This window comes from Equus asinus, chromosome 1 (genome assembly GCF_041296235.1).
Source record: "Equus asinus isolate D_3611 breed Donkey chromosome 1, EquAss-T2T_v2, whole genome shotgun sequence".
Taxonomy (NCBI): Eukaryota; Metazoa; Chordata; class Mammalia; order Perissodactyla; family Equidae; genus Equus; species Equus asinus.
This window is the reverse complement of record NC_091790.1, coordinates 34,083,993-34,097,931: the sequence shown is the minus strand read 5'-3', so window position 1 is coordinate 34,097,931 and position 13,939 is coordinate 34,083,993. Positions and strand designations below refer to the sequence as shown.

At 42.8% G+C, this 13,939-nt stretch overlaps 1 protein-coding gene across 3 annotated transcripts in view; it reads left to right on the top strand.

The window, feature by feature from the left end:
- Positions 1–13,939, top strand: part of TIAM2 (TIAM Rac1 associated GEF 2) — a 227,319-nt gene that overhangs the window by 160,213 nt on the left and 53,167 nt on the right. For all 3 annotated transcript variants that reach the window (XM_070485557.1, XM_044761780.2, XM_044761782.2), the window contains 2 exons: positions 174–266; positions 876–1,139. In XM_070485557.1, the coding sequence (XP_070341658.1) occupies positions 174–266; positions 876–1,139 (357 nt within the window). The remainder of the gene's footprint in view (positions 1–173; positions 267–875; positions 1,140–13,939) is intronic.

Here is a 13,939-nt window from a genome sequence, read left to right as displayed (position 1 = left end):
TCTTTTTCTGCACCTGCTAGATATCTGTGCTTTCAGAACTGTTATAATTTAGACTTTTTCAACATACCGTACTTATGAGAATAGATGTTCAAGGAAATACTGCTGATTCAGTTGGAGAAATTAATTAACATGATGAATTTAGGCTTGTTTTTCCCTTTTATTTTCATTCCCAGGCTTTGCAGTGACAGCGCAGGTGGACGAGCATCAACGTCTCAGCCGAATATTTATAAGCGACGTCCTTCCTGACGGCTTGGCATATGGGGAAGGTTCGTGTGGCACAGAGTGTCTCTGTTCTCTCTTAATTCAAAACTGGGGAGTACAGGCTGTCTAGTGAAATTTTCTTCTTACAGTTTTGTCAGAAAATGGTTTCTCCTAGAATTTTAAAGAAAGTAAACTTAATAGTTTAATTGAAAATGCATATGCATATGTATATATATAGAGAGAGAGAGGGAGAGTATTTGTGTGTGTGTTTTGAGAGAGAGTATGTACAAACACAGAGAGAATATACATTCATATGTACAGATGGATGGAGAAAGAGAACGTGGGAGCCAGCCAGGCAGACACAGATAAAACAAATGTTATTTCTCGGGACATTTAACATCAGATAAATAGAGGAACAGTTAATTTGGATAGCTCTCAAATTGTTTCCCCTTTAAACTACTCCCTCTAATAATAACCTTGAGAGAGCTGGAATTTGTTTTTTTTTTTACCAGTGGCATCTAAATACTATACATTTTGGCCCTTTCTTTGAAGATAGCAACAGAACAGTCCCTAAGAGCACCTGGTTTGCGTTTGCAGCCATCTTTCATCTTAAAACATTTCTCGCAGTAATCTCTCTCTTTTTTCTTGCGCTGTTTCCCCTTCCTTGTTCTCAGGGCTGAGAAAGGGCAATGAAATCATGACCTTAAATGGGGAAGCCGTCTGTGATCTTGACCTTAAGCGGATGGAGGCCCTATTTTCTGAGAAGAGCGTTGGACTCACTCTGATTGCCTGGCCGCCGGACACAAAAGGAACCCTGTGTTCTTCCTGGTCAGACAGTGACCTGTCCTCAAGGGACCAGAAGAGTCTGTTGCCCCCTCCTAACCAGTCCCAACTTCTGGAGGAATTCCTGGATAACTTTAAAAAGAACACAACAAATGGTCAGTCTTTCTTCTTTCTTCCTTGTTAACTGCTACAATCAACAACTAATATTTTTAGGCTGTGATTTTGCTTGCAAACTTATTTAAGCTGTTCAAAGAATGTTTTCTCATTTATTAGGAGAAAAACACAAATGCCAGCCAAGGTGATTTGATAGAAATTCCATGCATTTCAGTAATTACGACACTTTCATGAAAATACAAAATTGTTTTTGTACAAAATAACATTCTTTAAAATTGCAGAATCCAAAAAATCACCTACGATATTTAGCATTGTAATTGCTTTGTGATTGAAGGCAGATGAAAGCCAACATAAATGGCAAAGTTGATTTTCTATTCTGTTGAATCTAAGGCAAAAACATTTTACCGTAATCTCTTGGGTTCTTAGGATAGTTGACATAATTCACTTCTTCACCTCTTTCATTAAGTACTACTTTGTCAATTAACTGCAAACTTTTAACGTAGGCCAGGGCTTTTAAACTTTTGTGACAGCCTAGAAATGAAAAGTTGTGCGGCAGTTTATTTTTCTAAAGGTAAAATTTCCATGAGAGGAGATCATTTGAAGGTTTGAATTTCCGAGCTTATCATTCATGCGTGTTTCATGTATGGCAGTCAGATAAATCAGAGTCTCCAGCCGATACTGGAAACCTGTAATTTTTCTCTGTATTCCTGGAGGGAGCTGGTCAAGCCCCCGAGGGTCGTTATGTTACAAGCACACAAAGTAATTTTTATGCTTAATTACAATGATAACAGATTTCCAATCGAAATCTCTGCACGATTACCAAAAATGAATGAAAAACACAAAAGGGAAGTTGTTAGGCTAGATTTAATTATAAAGCAAGTTTATTAGGTCATTTTTGGAATTAAAAAATCAGATTATAAGATTTGTGATCCAGGAAGACACATAATGCTTTCTCCTCCTCTCTGGGGGCTTCGCTCCAATTTAAAATACCATTAAATCGACTATTGGCATATAAAAGTCAGTGTCATAAAACAAAAATTATGATGGAACTAATTAATTACTTGGTTATATTAGGGCCACGATTCAGCCACCCCGGGCTGCTGTTACAGCCCTGAGTATTCCATATGACACATGCGTGCGTCCATTCATTGGATTCATTATTCTTGAGGGATGCATTCACTGCCTCTTACATCTCTGTGTATTTTATCATGATAAGAAATCACTGCAGACTCATGACACTTTTGGTACTTGCATGAATTTCTATAGAAGCAGCAAAAGTGGCAAATTTACCTTTTTTAAAAATAAGGATCAAGCAGGTCCGTTAACCACTTTATTTATTTATTTTGCAAGGAAACAGAGTCAGAGGAGGTCCTGGGTATGTTAGTAACTATTGATTACTTATCTAGGGAGCCACTCTGATGATAGAGACCTTTATAACTTACCTAAGGAGTACCGATGTCAGTGTAGACAGAAGGCTTAGCTAATCTGACTGTGGCCGGGTACCTACACAGCTGCTCTTCCTTTCCCGGACGGCGCTTTCCCAGCAGCCAGGAGAGAGCCGCTGACCACTCCCGGGTTTCCTGGCGAGACTGCGTGCCCTGCGGGGCTGCATCATTCTCCCCAGCGAGCGCACCGCCACATCTGCCTGGAGTTGTGCTGTCTGTCTCATTGACTGTTCCATAGTAATGTGCTTGTGTTGGAAACAAAACAGCCACGATACACTGCTTCCCCAAACCCTTTGCAAATGTGGAATTTAATTTTTTCCTTTTCGAAGTGGTTGTGTAGCTTGCAAAGGAAGTTAAGTGCCTGTGAGCGAACATCTCAGAAAGAAGTCTGCTCATTTTTAAGGTTGGGGGAAAAGAAACTGCGGGGGGAGTAGGTGAGACATTGAAAGACGAAAGAGAGCAAGAAGAGCCAGTCTCTCATTTGTGCATCATATCTCGATTACACGGAAAGCCTGCATTGTGGAAACCGAGAGGTGGGTGGGGTGGTGATGAGCACTCCGGCTTCGAGTCAGTCCTGGGTTCGAGTCCTGGCCTGTCCTTTACCCATGTGCCACCTTGGGGGCAGCTGTCAACCAGGGATATATGGGCATAGTGGACACCCCAGCTTCCTTATCCCCTACTGAGACAGTTCTGAGGTGCATTCCGCAATTCTTCAGTGGCCCCGGGGAATTGAGCCCCGTGGGCACAGCAACCCCGTTTTCACACCTTGTATGGGCTTTCTTCCTTTCCAGTCTCCCCTGCCCTATTCCCTCACTTGAGTTTCTTGGGATCACTTTCCAAATAAACTTCTCTTCCCACGTACTTGGCTCAGACTCTGCTTCTGGGAAACCCAAATGAAGACACTGAGCCTCTGTTCCTCATCCGGAAGATGGGGCTTGCACCCTGCCCAGGGGGTCGCTGTGAGGTTGAGGGAGTCCATGTCTGCCCATGTCCCGCCCAGCTCCTTACATGTCAGGAATTCTGAAAACGTAGTTCTCTTTTTCCCCCTCCTGTGCAGCTTAACGTTTTATTAAAAATGACCTTGATTTGTTTTCACAATGAATTAGAAAACAGCAATCATTTTCTTGCTAAAAAAATGAAAAATTGCAAGATAAAACAATTTAACTGACTTTGAAATTTTTTTCATACAACTTTGAATTATACTTAGCCATGGTTCTTTCAGAATCTCCGTTCCCTAAATTTCACGTTCCCTCGGCATTACCAGAAGTCAGCCTGGTGCTTGAAAAGAAGGGAGATTTTCCCGTTTTGTTTTCTAAAGAAGATAATCCTCTGTGTGTTAATAAAAACCAAACAGCTGGCTATCTGGCAGGGAGGACCTGCTTGTTTTTTTGTGTGTGTGATGAAGATTGGCCCTGAGCTAACATCTGTTGCCAGTCTTCCTCCTTTTGCTTGAGGAAGATTGTCCCTGAGCTAACGTCTGTATGAATCTTCCTCTGTTTTGTATGTGGGACATCGCCACAGCCTGGCTTGATGAGCTGTGTGTAGGTCCACGCCCGGGATCTGAATGCAAACCCCTAAACAGTTGTTCTGGGCATATCTTGACTCTCCAAGTTGAGTATTTACTGCCCCCTATTGGGTGTTTAAAATGTGCCAGGCTCTGGGAATAAGCTCCATCGAGTTCAGGGCTTTGGGTCTATTTTGGGTTTTGGTCAGGTATCCAGAAATCAACATTTGTTAGCTTTAGACTCTTCATCAGGTTTGAGCAAAAAAGCCACACGCCTTCTTATTGTTTATATACCTGACTGAAAGAAGTGTTGGTCACACTGCCAAGGAGCCCTGGCAGTGACTGGGTTCCATACTTTTCTAGAAAGGAAGCATCCCCTGGCATTTGAGACTCAATGAGATGTATACTGTTTAGGGAAATGTTGCTCCTACTTCCTGATGGTGAGCTTGTGAAAATGCGAATTCCTGCGTCCTGCTGTCAGAGAGCCTCCTGCAGGGCGTGTGGATCCCTCCATGGTTAACCAGTGCTCGCTCACATGGCCCCGTGGTGGTGGCTGTTCATCTAAGGGAGGTAGAGCCGAACCTGAGCACAGGAACTAGACTTTTCTGAACCCTTCTGTGCCAAGGTTTTGAGGATTAAATGAGATAATATGTGTAAAGTTGTAGCAAATGATAGCTACTGTGCTCGTGTGTTGTTATTCTCTCCATTAGGGGCTATATATCCAAACTTCTACCACTGTCCTCTTTGGTGGCTCAGAATGCAGCGAGTTGACTTGCTGGCTCACCTCGTTTGTTCCTCAGCCCACCCTCAGGGGACCCTGTCCCATTCAGCAAATTGAGTTCGCTGAGAAGCAAAGAACTTCCAACAGTCACGGGCCTGGCTGTAATGTCCCTCTGACACTCTGGGAGGAGCCGAACAGACTGGAATACATCCAGAATCGATGAGTGTTCAATATTAAGTTCCTCTGTTTCCTTAGAAATGAATGACTATTTGATTCTTCCCTCTGAGGGTTTGAATTTCGGTTCTTGTTATCCACAGTAGAAACAGAGGGAATGTCTATAGGCTGTGTTTGACTTGAGCGGAAATATCATATGTAAAGACTTTTCATGGAGAGAATTACTTTTACCGCTGGAATTCCCCAAAGAGGCTGGTGTTATTTTTGAGCCAACAAGGCCACCATTGAAGGGATTGGACGCACCAGCCCTGTTTATACTGGGTTCCTGTTAATGCTGTTTTTGTGATTTATATGGAAAATCCCTTTTCTAGTGTATGCCATCTTTTGAAAAATTCCAGCGGCTTTTAAGAGAGTCTCGTTGGGCATAGAGTTCCTGAACAAAGTCTTTATGTAAACATTGAACTTGTGGTGGCATTAATATAGTCTCCATCTATAAACAGCTATTAATACTGCATTGTTAGGATTAGGGGTGTATTTAACAGGAGAAAAAATAGAAAAGACCTGTGTTCCTGTGCCCATTTAGACAGTATCAACCCAGCAAATGCTTACCAGATGATGAAGGTAATTGCAGCCCTAGGATCTTTTTTTAACCTCCCACCCCACTTTGAATCACTCCCTTTTTAAATTGATGTATGGCTAGTGCACAGTCTCAAGCTACCAGAAGCCACTTAGATGCAAATTTGCTTTTTGGACTGAATTGCTCCTGGGAATGTATGTGTCCATTATACAGCTTTTCACCGGGGGAGGAATTCCAGAGCCAGCTGTGATGTGGCAAAACCACTGATTTCCTGTTTATGAGAGCGACGGCATTTTTGGCTTCCAGAGCCTGGTTTAGGATGACTAACAGCATTTAGCGCAGAGAATGCTCTGTTTGTGTGTAAAACTGCTATGACCGAGTCTGGCTGGCTGACACCCCAGATCCTCAGATGGAAAAACATATTAGACTTCCTAAAGATGGTTGGTGCATTTAAATAATTTTTTTTTTTTAAAATCTGAGTGGGAAATATCAGCTTTGCCAGGACACACAGAACTTTGCTCTCAGGATTCTTAGTTATAACACCGTTACACGTATAACAGTGCTGAAGGAGTCTTCAGTTTCATGAGTGGACGTGAATGTGTGGCTTTCCATTAGCAGTAGAGGGAATTAAGTTCCTTAGATATTAATTCCCTTACAAAAGCTAGTGTTATTGTGGAATTTGTTTCCCTTTTTCTGAATCTCAGTCATTCATTTATTCACTTGTTTACTTAACAAATAATTACTTTTAGCTAAATGTTGTGGGTACATAGATGAATCAGACATTATTTTGTGCCCTCAAGAAGCTTATAGTTGAGAGGGAAAAGGAAAACACTTGTCGATAATAATTCACAGTTAAAAAAATACCACTTTTCAATAAGGAGAATTAGAGGTCCAGCTCAGAGGTGTAATTCCCACTGATTTTTCTGTTGATTTTGAGGAAAGGGGTCCAAAAGAGAGGCATGAGAATCAGAGAAAGGTTAGCATTTGATCTGAGCACAGGGGTTGGGTTGGGAAGTGTGGGGGTGGGGGGCTCACCTAGAACCTGGAACCTGGACACAGGCTAAAAGCAGAGGTCACCTGGCTAGTGTGTGACTGGGGAAGAAAATTGGAAAGTTCGTTGGGGAGAGATTGTAGAAAACTCTGAATTCCAGGAATGTGAAAAAACTAGCAAGTATTACATAACTTTCCCCTGCCTATGTAAAATGTAGAGGATTTGTCTGGTCATTTAATGGCCACTAAAGTGTGGCTTGAGATGCTTCCAGGTGGATAGTCTGGCTCTTGCATACGAGCTTTATTATTCCACTCTTGTAGCTTCATTCCTTTGGGTCTTAAAGTGTTGTTGTTTTTAATGACCAAAAGTTCCTTGTAAAATAAATACTCAAATAAATATTTTGGAAGCAAGAATGAATAAGTGAATTACTGTCAGTGCCCTATAAAACTGAAGTGCTGGGGCTGGCCCTATGGCTGAGTAGTTAGCTTGTGCGCTCTGCTTTGGTGGCCGGACTTTGCTGGTTCAGATTTTGGGCGTGGACCTACACACTGCTCATTAAGCCATGCTGTGGTCATGTCCCACATAGAAGAACTAGAAGGACTTAGCACTAGGATATACAACTATGTGCTGGGGCTTTGGGGAGAAAAATAAAAGAGGAAGATTGGCAATAGATGTTAGCTCAGGGCCAATCTTCCTCACCAATAAAAAGCATGGGAAAAAACCCTGAAGTGCTCCTCAGCATTGTGAAGCCCTATCCACTAATGGTGTGGTCCTCACAGGTCACCGTTAGGGGTGTAGCAGGAAGAATAACACCTCCCTGGCCTGTAGTAGGGACAGCTGGAGTCCCCATAGCAAAGAGGACGAGGTAGTGTTGGAGCTGAGGGAGAAGCTGGTAAATAAGGTTTGCCAGCATTTTGAGTAAAAAGCAGTTCTATATTCTCCCTCTAAACATCAAATACAGATTCAGCTTTCAGGTGAAAATCTACAGAATTTCTCCGAAGAGCACTGTATGAAATTTCTGTTGCATATGTCACTTTTAATAGCCATTTGAGAGTTTGGGATGACTGGATCAAACAGAATCCTGTGCATGCAGAGCGGGTCAGACCGCTCTGAAGTAGTAGTTCCTTGGAGCTGTGTTAACTGTTGGAAAGAGGAAGCTTTATAGACTGTCACGTAAAGGGAGAAAAGAGATCTGACTGTTTCTGTGGCGGTTACGAGTACAAACTGCTAAATGGTGCTTGTCTGCATTTCCATTTTTGTTCCCCTTCTTTCGTAATGGGCTTAAAAGTGAATTATAGTCCTGGGGCCAGCCCAGTGGCATAGTGGTTAAGTTTGCGCACTCTGCTTTGGCAGCCTGGGGTTCAGAGATTAGGATCCCAGGCGTGGACCTAGCACTGCTTGTCAAGCCATACTGTGGTGGTGTCCCATATAAAATAGAGGAAAGATTGGCGCAGATGTCAGCTCAGGGCCAATCTCCCTCACAAAAAAAGAAGAAGAAGAACAAGAATTACTGTCCTGACTTTATTCCTCCCTATGAAGAAATTGAGACCATCAGGAAGGACGTCTCCTTTCAGCTCTCACTTCTACAGACAGCTATCTTGTGACTGCACTTTTAATTTTTTGGATTGGTAATACATGTGCATGGTTCCAGATTCCAGCAGCATCAAAGTTTAGTGAGTGCTAGAGAAGTCCCCCTAAGCTATATGGTGAAGTGGTTAAGAGCAAGGACACTAGCTGGACCACCTGGGTTCAAGTCTTGGCTCCAGGCTCGCCCTCTTACTAGCTGTGTGACCTTGGTTGCAGTCACTTGCCCAACCAAGTGACTTCAGCTCTCTGTGCTGAGGTTTTGCAACTTTAAAACAGGCTAGGATTCTCATCAGATGAATGAGCTAATATTTGGGAAGAACTAGGTTGTGCCCGGCACATAGTAAAGGCCACGTAAGTGTTTGTTAAATAAATAAAGTAGATAAATTTCTCCCACCAGTTCCTCTCTCAGACGTGATCATTGTTGTTTGTTTCCTTCTCATCCTGGTCTGGAGACTGAAATGGTGGGGTATTTCTCTGCTTTTTCTTTTGGCTACATTATCTTCATACATGGCTGCAGTAGGCAGATAATGGCCCTCCAAGAACATCCACATCCTAATTTCTGGAACCTGGGAATTTGGCAAAAGGAATTTACATGGCAAAAGGGACTTCAAAGACGTGATTAAATTAAGAATCTTGAGATGGGGAGGTTATCCTGGATTATCTGGGTGGGCCCAGTGTCATCATGAGGGTCTTTGTAAGACAGAAGCTGGAGGGAGAGTCCGAATCAGAGAAGATGTAATGACATAAGCAGAGATTGGAGTCATTCAGACCTGTGAGCCAAGGAATGCAGGCAGCTTCTAGAAACTTGGAAAAAGCATGGAAACAGATTCTTCCCAGAGCCTCCAGATGGAATACAGCCCTGCGGACCCATTTTAGTGTTCTGCCCTCCAGAACTGTAAGATAATAAATTTGTGTTTGTGTGGCCACCACTGGGTTTGGTGGCAGAGATACAAAACTAAAAACCCACAGTCCCCACCTTCAGGGTGTACAATGGGGGGCACAGGGCAGACGTGTGAACAGACAGCAATCACCATCCACCATCATAATTGCTGTAGTTCTGCAGTTCCTCAACTTGTTGGTCTCCAAATCCTTTGTTGTATAAAATTATCAGGGACCTCAAAATTAATTATGTGGGTTACATCTATTGATAATTATGGTATTAGAAATTTAAACTGAGAAATTTAAAAAATGTGTATCTATTAAAATTTATTTTAATGTAACAATAATGAATCTACTTCATGTTAACACAATTAGCATTTCTTTTTTCCTGAGGAAGATTTGCCCTGAGCTAACATCTGTACCAATCTTCCTCTATTTTGTATGTGAGCTGCCACCACAGCATGGCTGCTGACAAGTGCTGTAGGTCTGTGCCTGGGAACTGAACCTGGGCCCCCAAAGTGGAGCACGCCAAACTTAACCACTAGGCCACGGGACTGACCCCACAATGAGCGTAGTTTTAATGAACTAGTTCTTCAAACCAAAGAAAAAAATCAGTGAGAAGAATAACATTGTTTTACATTTTTGCAAATCTCTTCAATGTGTGTCTCGAGAAGACAGCTGCATTCTTCTATCAGCTTCTGCATGCAGTCTGTTGCAGTGTATTGTTTTGGTGGAAGTGGTATCAAGAAAATCCAACCTCACATAGATGTGTAGTTGGAAAAGGGAGAAGTATTTTAATAATCTTTTCAGATAATTGTGGATATTCTTCTTTACTATTACACCAAAACTCAACAGTGGTAGTTTTCTCAAGGTTAGTTGCAGTGTGAATCTGAAATATTACTGGTGGACTTGTCTTCCTTGGTCACATTACAATCCATTGGCCTGTCTTGCACTTTGACTGGATCCTTCACTCATGTACGATTTCGTAACATTCACTGATTATTTGGAAAATATTAGGTCACTAGGTTATGCCGATCTTTTGAATAAGGACATGTCATTATTCAGCACTAAAAATCACATTCTTTACTAATAACATTATTCTTTATTAACAACCAATCTCACTGGAAAAGTCTTGAAGGATCTAGAAGCTGTCAAACTCACAGTGATGGCCACAAGTTTTCCAAGATTTTTTTTTTTGCTGGAAAGTTTGAATTATATCTACAAATACTGTCAGTTTTTTTTTCTTGGAAGTGAAAGACTTGCTTTCTTTATTTTAAAGAAAACATTTTCTTTAAATATTTGTTTTTTGTTGTTTTTTCAAGTAAAAAATGTGTTTTGTGAAAGAAGCAACAAGTTCAGCTTGCAACACAATCGTTGTAAATGCTTTTTCGAGAAACAGCGATTGCAGACGAGCTGTATGGGTACTTCCCAAACACGTTCCCAAGAGTTGAGATGTAGTAAAATCAATCATTTTTACTGCTTCATTGAGGACATCCTTGAGTGAACCTGGCATATTTCTTGATATAAGCATGTGGTAATGAAGACTCGAATGATGACCAGTACGGTTGGTACCACTTCCTTGACACAGGCTATGATGCCAGCAGATCTACCTACCCCTGCCCTGCGCCATCAGGGCAAATGTCCTCAGAGAGAAAACGGCAAGTGACATTTAGTATTGTGACAAGAATTTTGAACTTGCAGACCCCTTGAAAGGGTCTCGGTGACTCCAGGAGCGTACAGACCACACTCTGAGTTGGGCTGTTACAGTGCACAAGGAGCAGCAGTACAGCAGGAGTGGAAAACTCATGTTCCAGGATATCAAGGCCACTTTTTTTTTTCACAAAGATTGGCACCTGAGCTAACATCTGTTGCCAATTTTTTTTCCTTTTTCTCCCTAAAGCACCCCAGTACATAGTTGTATATTCTAGTTGTAGGTCCTTCTGGTTTTGCTATGTGGGACACCGCCTCAGCATGGCCTGATGAGCGGTGCTGGGTCCTCGCCCAGGATCTGAACCGGCAAATCCATAGGCCACTGGAGAAGGGCGCATGAACTTAACCACTTGGCCTTGGAGCTGGCCCCTCAAGACCACTTTTGAGGAGGGTCTCACTCGTATTAAACCTTGAAGAAAGCATTCCAGAGCCCATTCCAGGCACAGAGAAGTTGTATGTGTGTGTGTTGGGGGGGCGGTCTTTTGCTGGGGAGGGTAGTATGAGTAATGCAGGGTTATTGGAGGGTGGAGTATGAATGGGGAAGATGGAGAAGATAAGGCTGCACAGGTGAGCACGGGTCTTGTATGCCAGGCTGGGGAGCCTGGGTGGTGAGGATCCACGGGCGACTGGGGGCCCTTTGAAGCTGCTAATAGTCCGGAGAGAAATGATAAAGGCATGGGCCAGGCTGCAGTGGGGTGGAGAGAGGGGTGGCACGGTGGTGACAGGCAGTCTGCGCTTCCCTCCATCACAGCACTCAGGTACATAGAGGTCAGTGCCCTCCCTCAGCACAGGCTCCCTGTCTTACTTGTATTTTATCACCAATAAATCTCCAGACACATAAGCAGAGTCACTCAATAAATATGTGCTTGACGGTATGAATAAATGAATAAAGGATATAGGAATGACAGGACTTAAGCTTTAAAAAAGAAAAAAAAAATCCCCAGCTCTTCCATTTCCAATATTAGCTTTGTTTTTCAACAGGATGCTAATGCTTACATTGCATGTAAAATGTGGGTGGTATAAGTGCAGAAAATAAAGCTTGTAGCTAAGAAGGGAATCACGGCTTTGTTTAGGAGGTTGATTTGTGATGCAAATAATTTGACTTTGAGAATTCTTTCTTCCTTGAAGTTGGGAAATGAGCTACTATACTTAGTTTTAATCTTAATCCTGCATTAAGTCCATGGATCCTGAATTGTTAGTCCATGAAATGAGACATGCAGTTTTCTACCTACCTACCAGACCACCAAGAACTCATTACTAAGGGAGAATGCCCTGGGGCCAAGCTGAGAACTAGTGGTCTCCAGACAAAAGTCTTTTTTTTCTACTTTCCTTTCATGTACTTACTGAAAAATATTTAGTGGCTTCCTATTGTGTGTCAGGCACAGATAACAGGTACAGCAGTAAAACTCCTTTCCTATGTGGAGCTGTATTTCAGTGCGTGGAAATTGATCGTAAACAGTAAAGATAATGAATAAGTAAGTTCTACAGTACCCTGACAGGTGATAAGTATGATGGAAAACAGATGGATCAGGGTAGGAGGGACTTGGGGTAGACGGGCAGCTGCAGTGGTAAATAGGGCGGCCAGTGGTTGTCAGTAAGAGCGAGGCACAGGCACGGAGCAAAGATGTGAAGGCGGTGAGGGATGGAGCCGTGCGCATGTGTGGAAGCAGAGCTTTCCAGACAGAGGGAATAGTCAGCGGGTGCCCTGAGATGGAGACGTAAGCAGCAAATAGTCCAGCGTGCCTAAAGCAGAGTGCGGGAACTGGGGAACGGTGGAAGGGAGGCCCGAGAGGACGTGTGAGGCCGCGTCAGGGAGGGCTTTCAGGCCAATTCCAGGGCTGACGTTTACTCTGAAGAAAACGAAGACCCCCCCCCCCCAAAGTGTTTAAGCAGACCAGTCACCTGATCTGACCAATGTTTTAAAAGGATCACTGACTGTCGAGAATGGACTGCAGGGGCCAAGAATGGGGCAGAGGCTTTTGCAGCAATGCACGCGAGAGGCTATGGTGGCTTTGCTCTCTGTGGTAGCAATGGAGGTAGAGCCAACAGAACTTGCTCAGAGATCGGGCGTGGGGTGTGAGGACGGGAGAGGAGGCGGGATGACTCCCAGGTTTGGCCTGAGCCACTGGAAGGATGGGGTTGTCATCAGTTTAGACGGGGAAGCAGCTTTGGGGCAAAACCAGGAGTTCATTTTGGAACACCTTGGGTTAAGCCTCTATATTTATAATGAATATCCCAGCTGCTTCCAAAATGGTTTGGAAATGGCTTATAATGAAAGCCCATCCATAAAATCCTGCAAAATTCATCAAAATTAATGACAAAGGGCAAAGGAGGAGATTTGAGTGGCAATTCTGCTTTCCAGATTTTCACTCGGGGGTAAGGCAGAAACATGTTTATTTATAGGAGAAAACACTCAATAAAGTTTGAAATACAAGTGCCAGCAAATCAATTCCTTTCATTTCAAACAATTCAGTTATGATTTGTTGCATCTTATAAATTTCTTTCTGATCCTACAGTACCGAGCTCTGAGTATCTATTTATAAATTGTCCATTCCCATGTATAAAGCCTTTGATCTTTTATCCTTTTTTGCTTTTTGGCTGTTAACATCTTTTAACGAGTTATAGGAAAATGTGACAAAGTTCAGATTATCCAGTTTCGTTACTTGTTAGTGGCTCTGGGAAAACTTATATGGAAAGAGGCATATGAAATTGTTAGCAAAATTATTTTGTCTCTTCTGGGAGGAGCCCTGATCGCTGCCCCTGGTCAGTGGGCAGACACTGGACCATATGAAACAGTTTATAGAGTGGCTGGTGCCCCTTCCACTCAAAACTCTCCCAGCGGGCTTCCTACAGAATCTGGAATCTCCAGTGATGCACTCAGAAGCTCGTAAACAGAAGGAGTGCTAGTCTCAACTTCTATGTGATTATCTTTCCAACACTAATCATTTACTCCTAAATTGCCACTTGTGAATGTCATTCTGACTTGTATGTTTCAGTTGATGACCACATCACACTTCTGTGAAGTTTAGGCATCTTTGCGTAGTAGTATCAGCAAATTACTCGAATGTTTATTGAATTTCGTCATTATTATTTTATAAAAATGATTGAGGGCAAAAAGGGGGCTGAAAATGTTGATAAGAAGCCTAGGTTTTGTAAGCTTAATACCTATGACCCCCAAATCACGTGTGCCCCTGCCAGTGAGCCTGTAGCCCCAGGGGGACATTCCCTGATCTTCAACAGGTCCCTGTGTGTG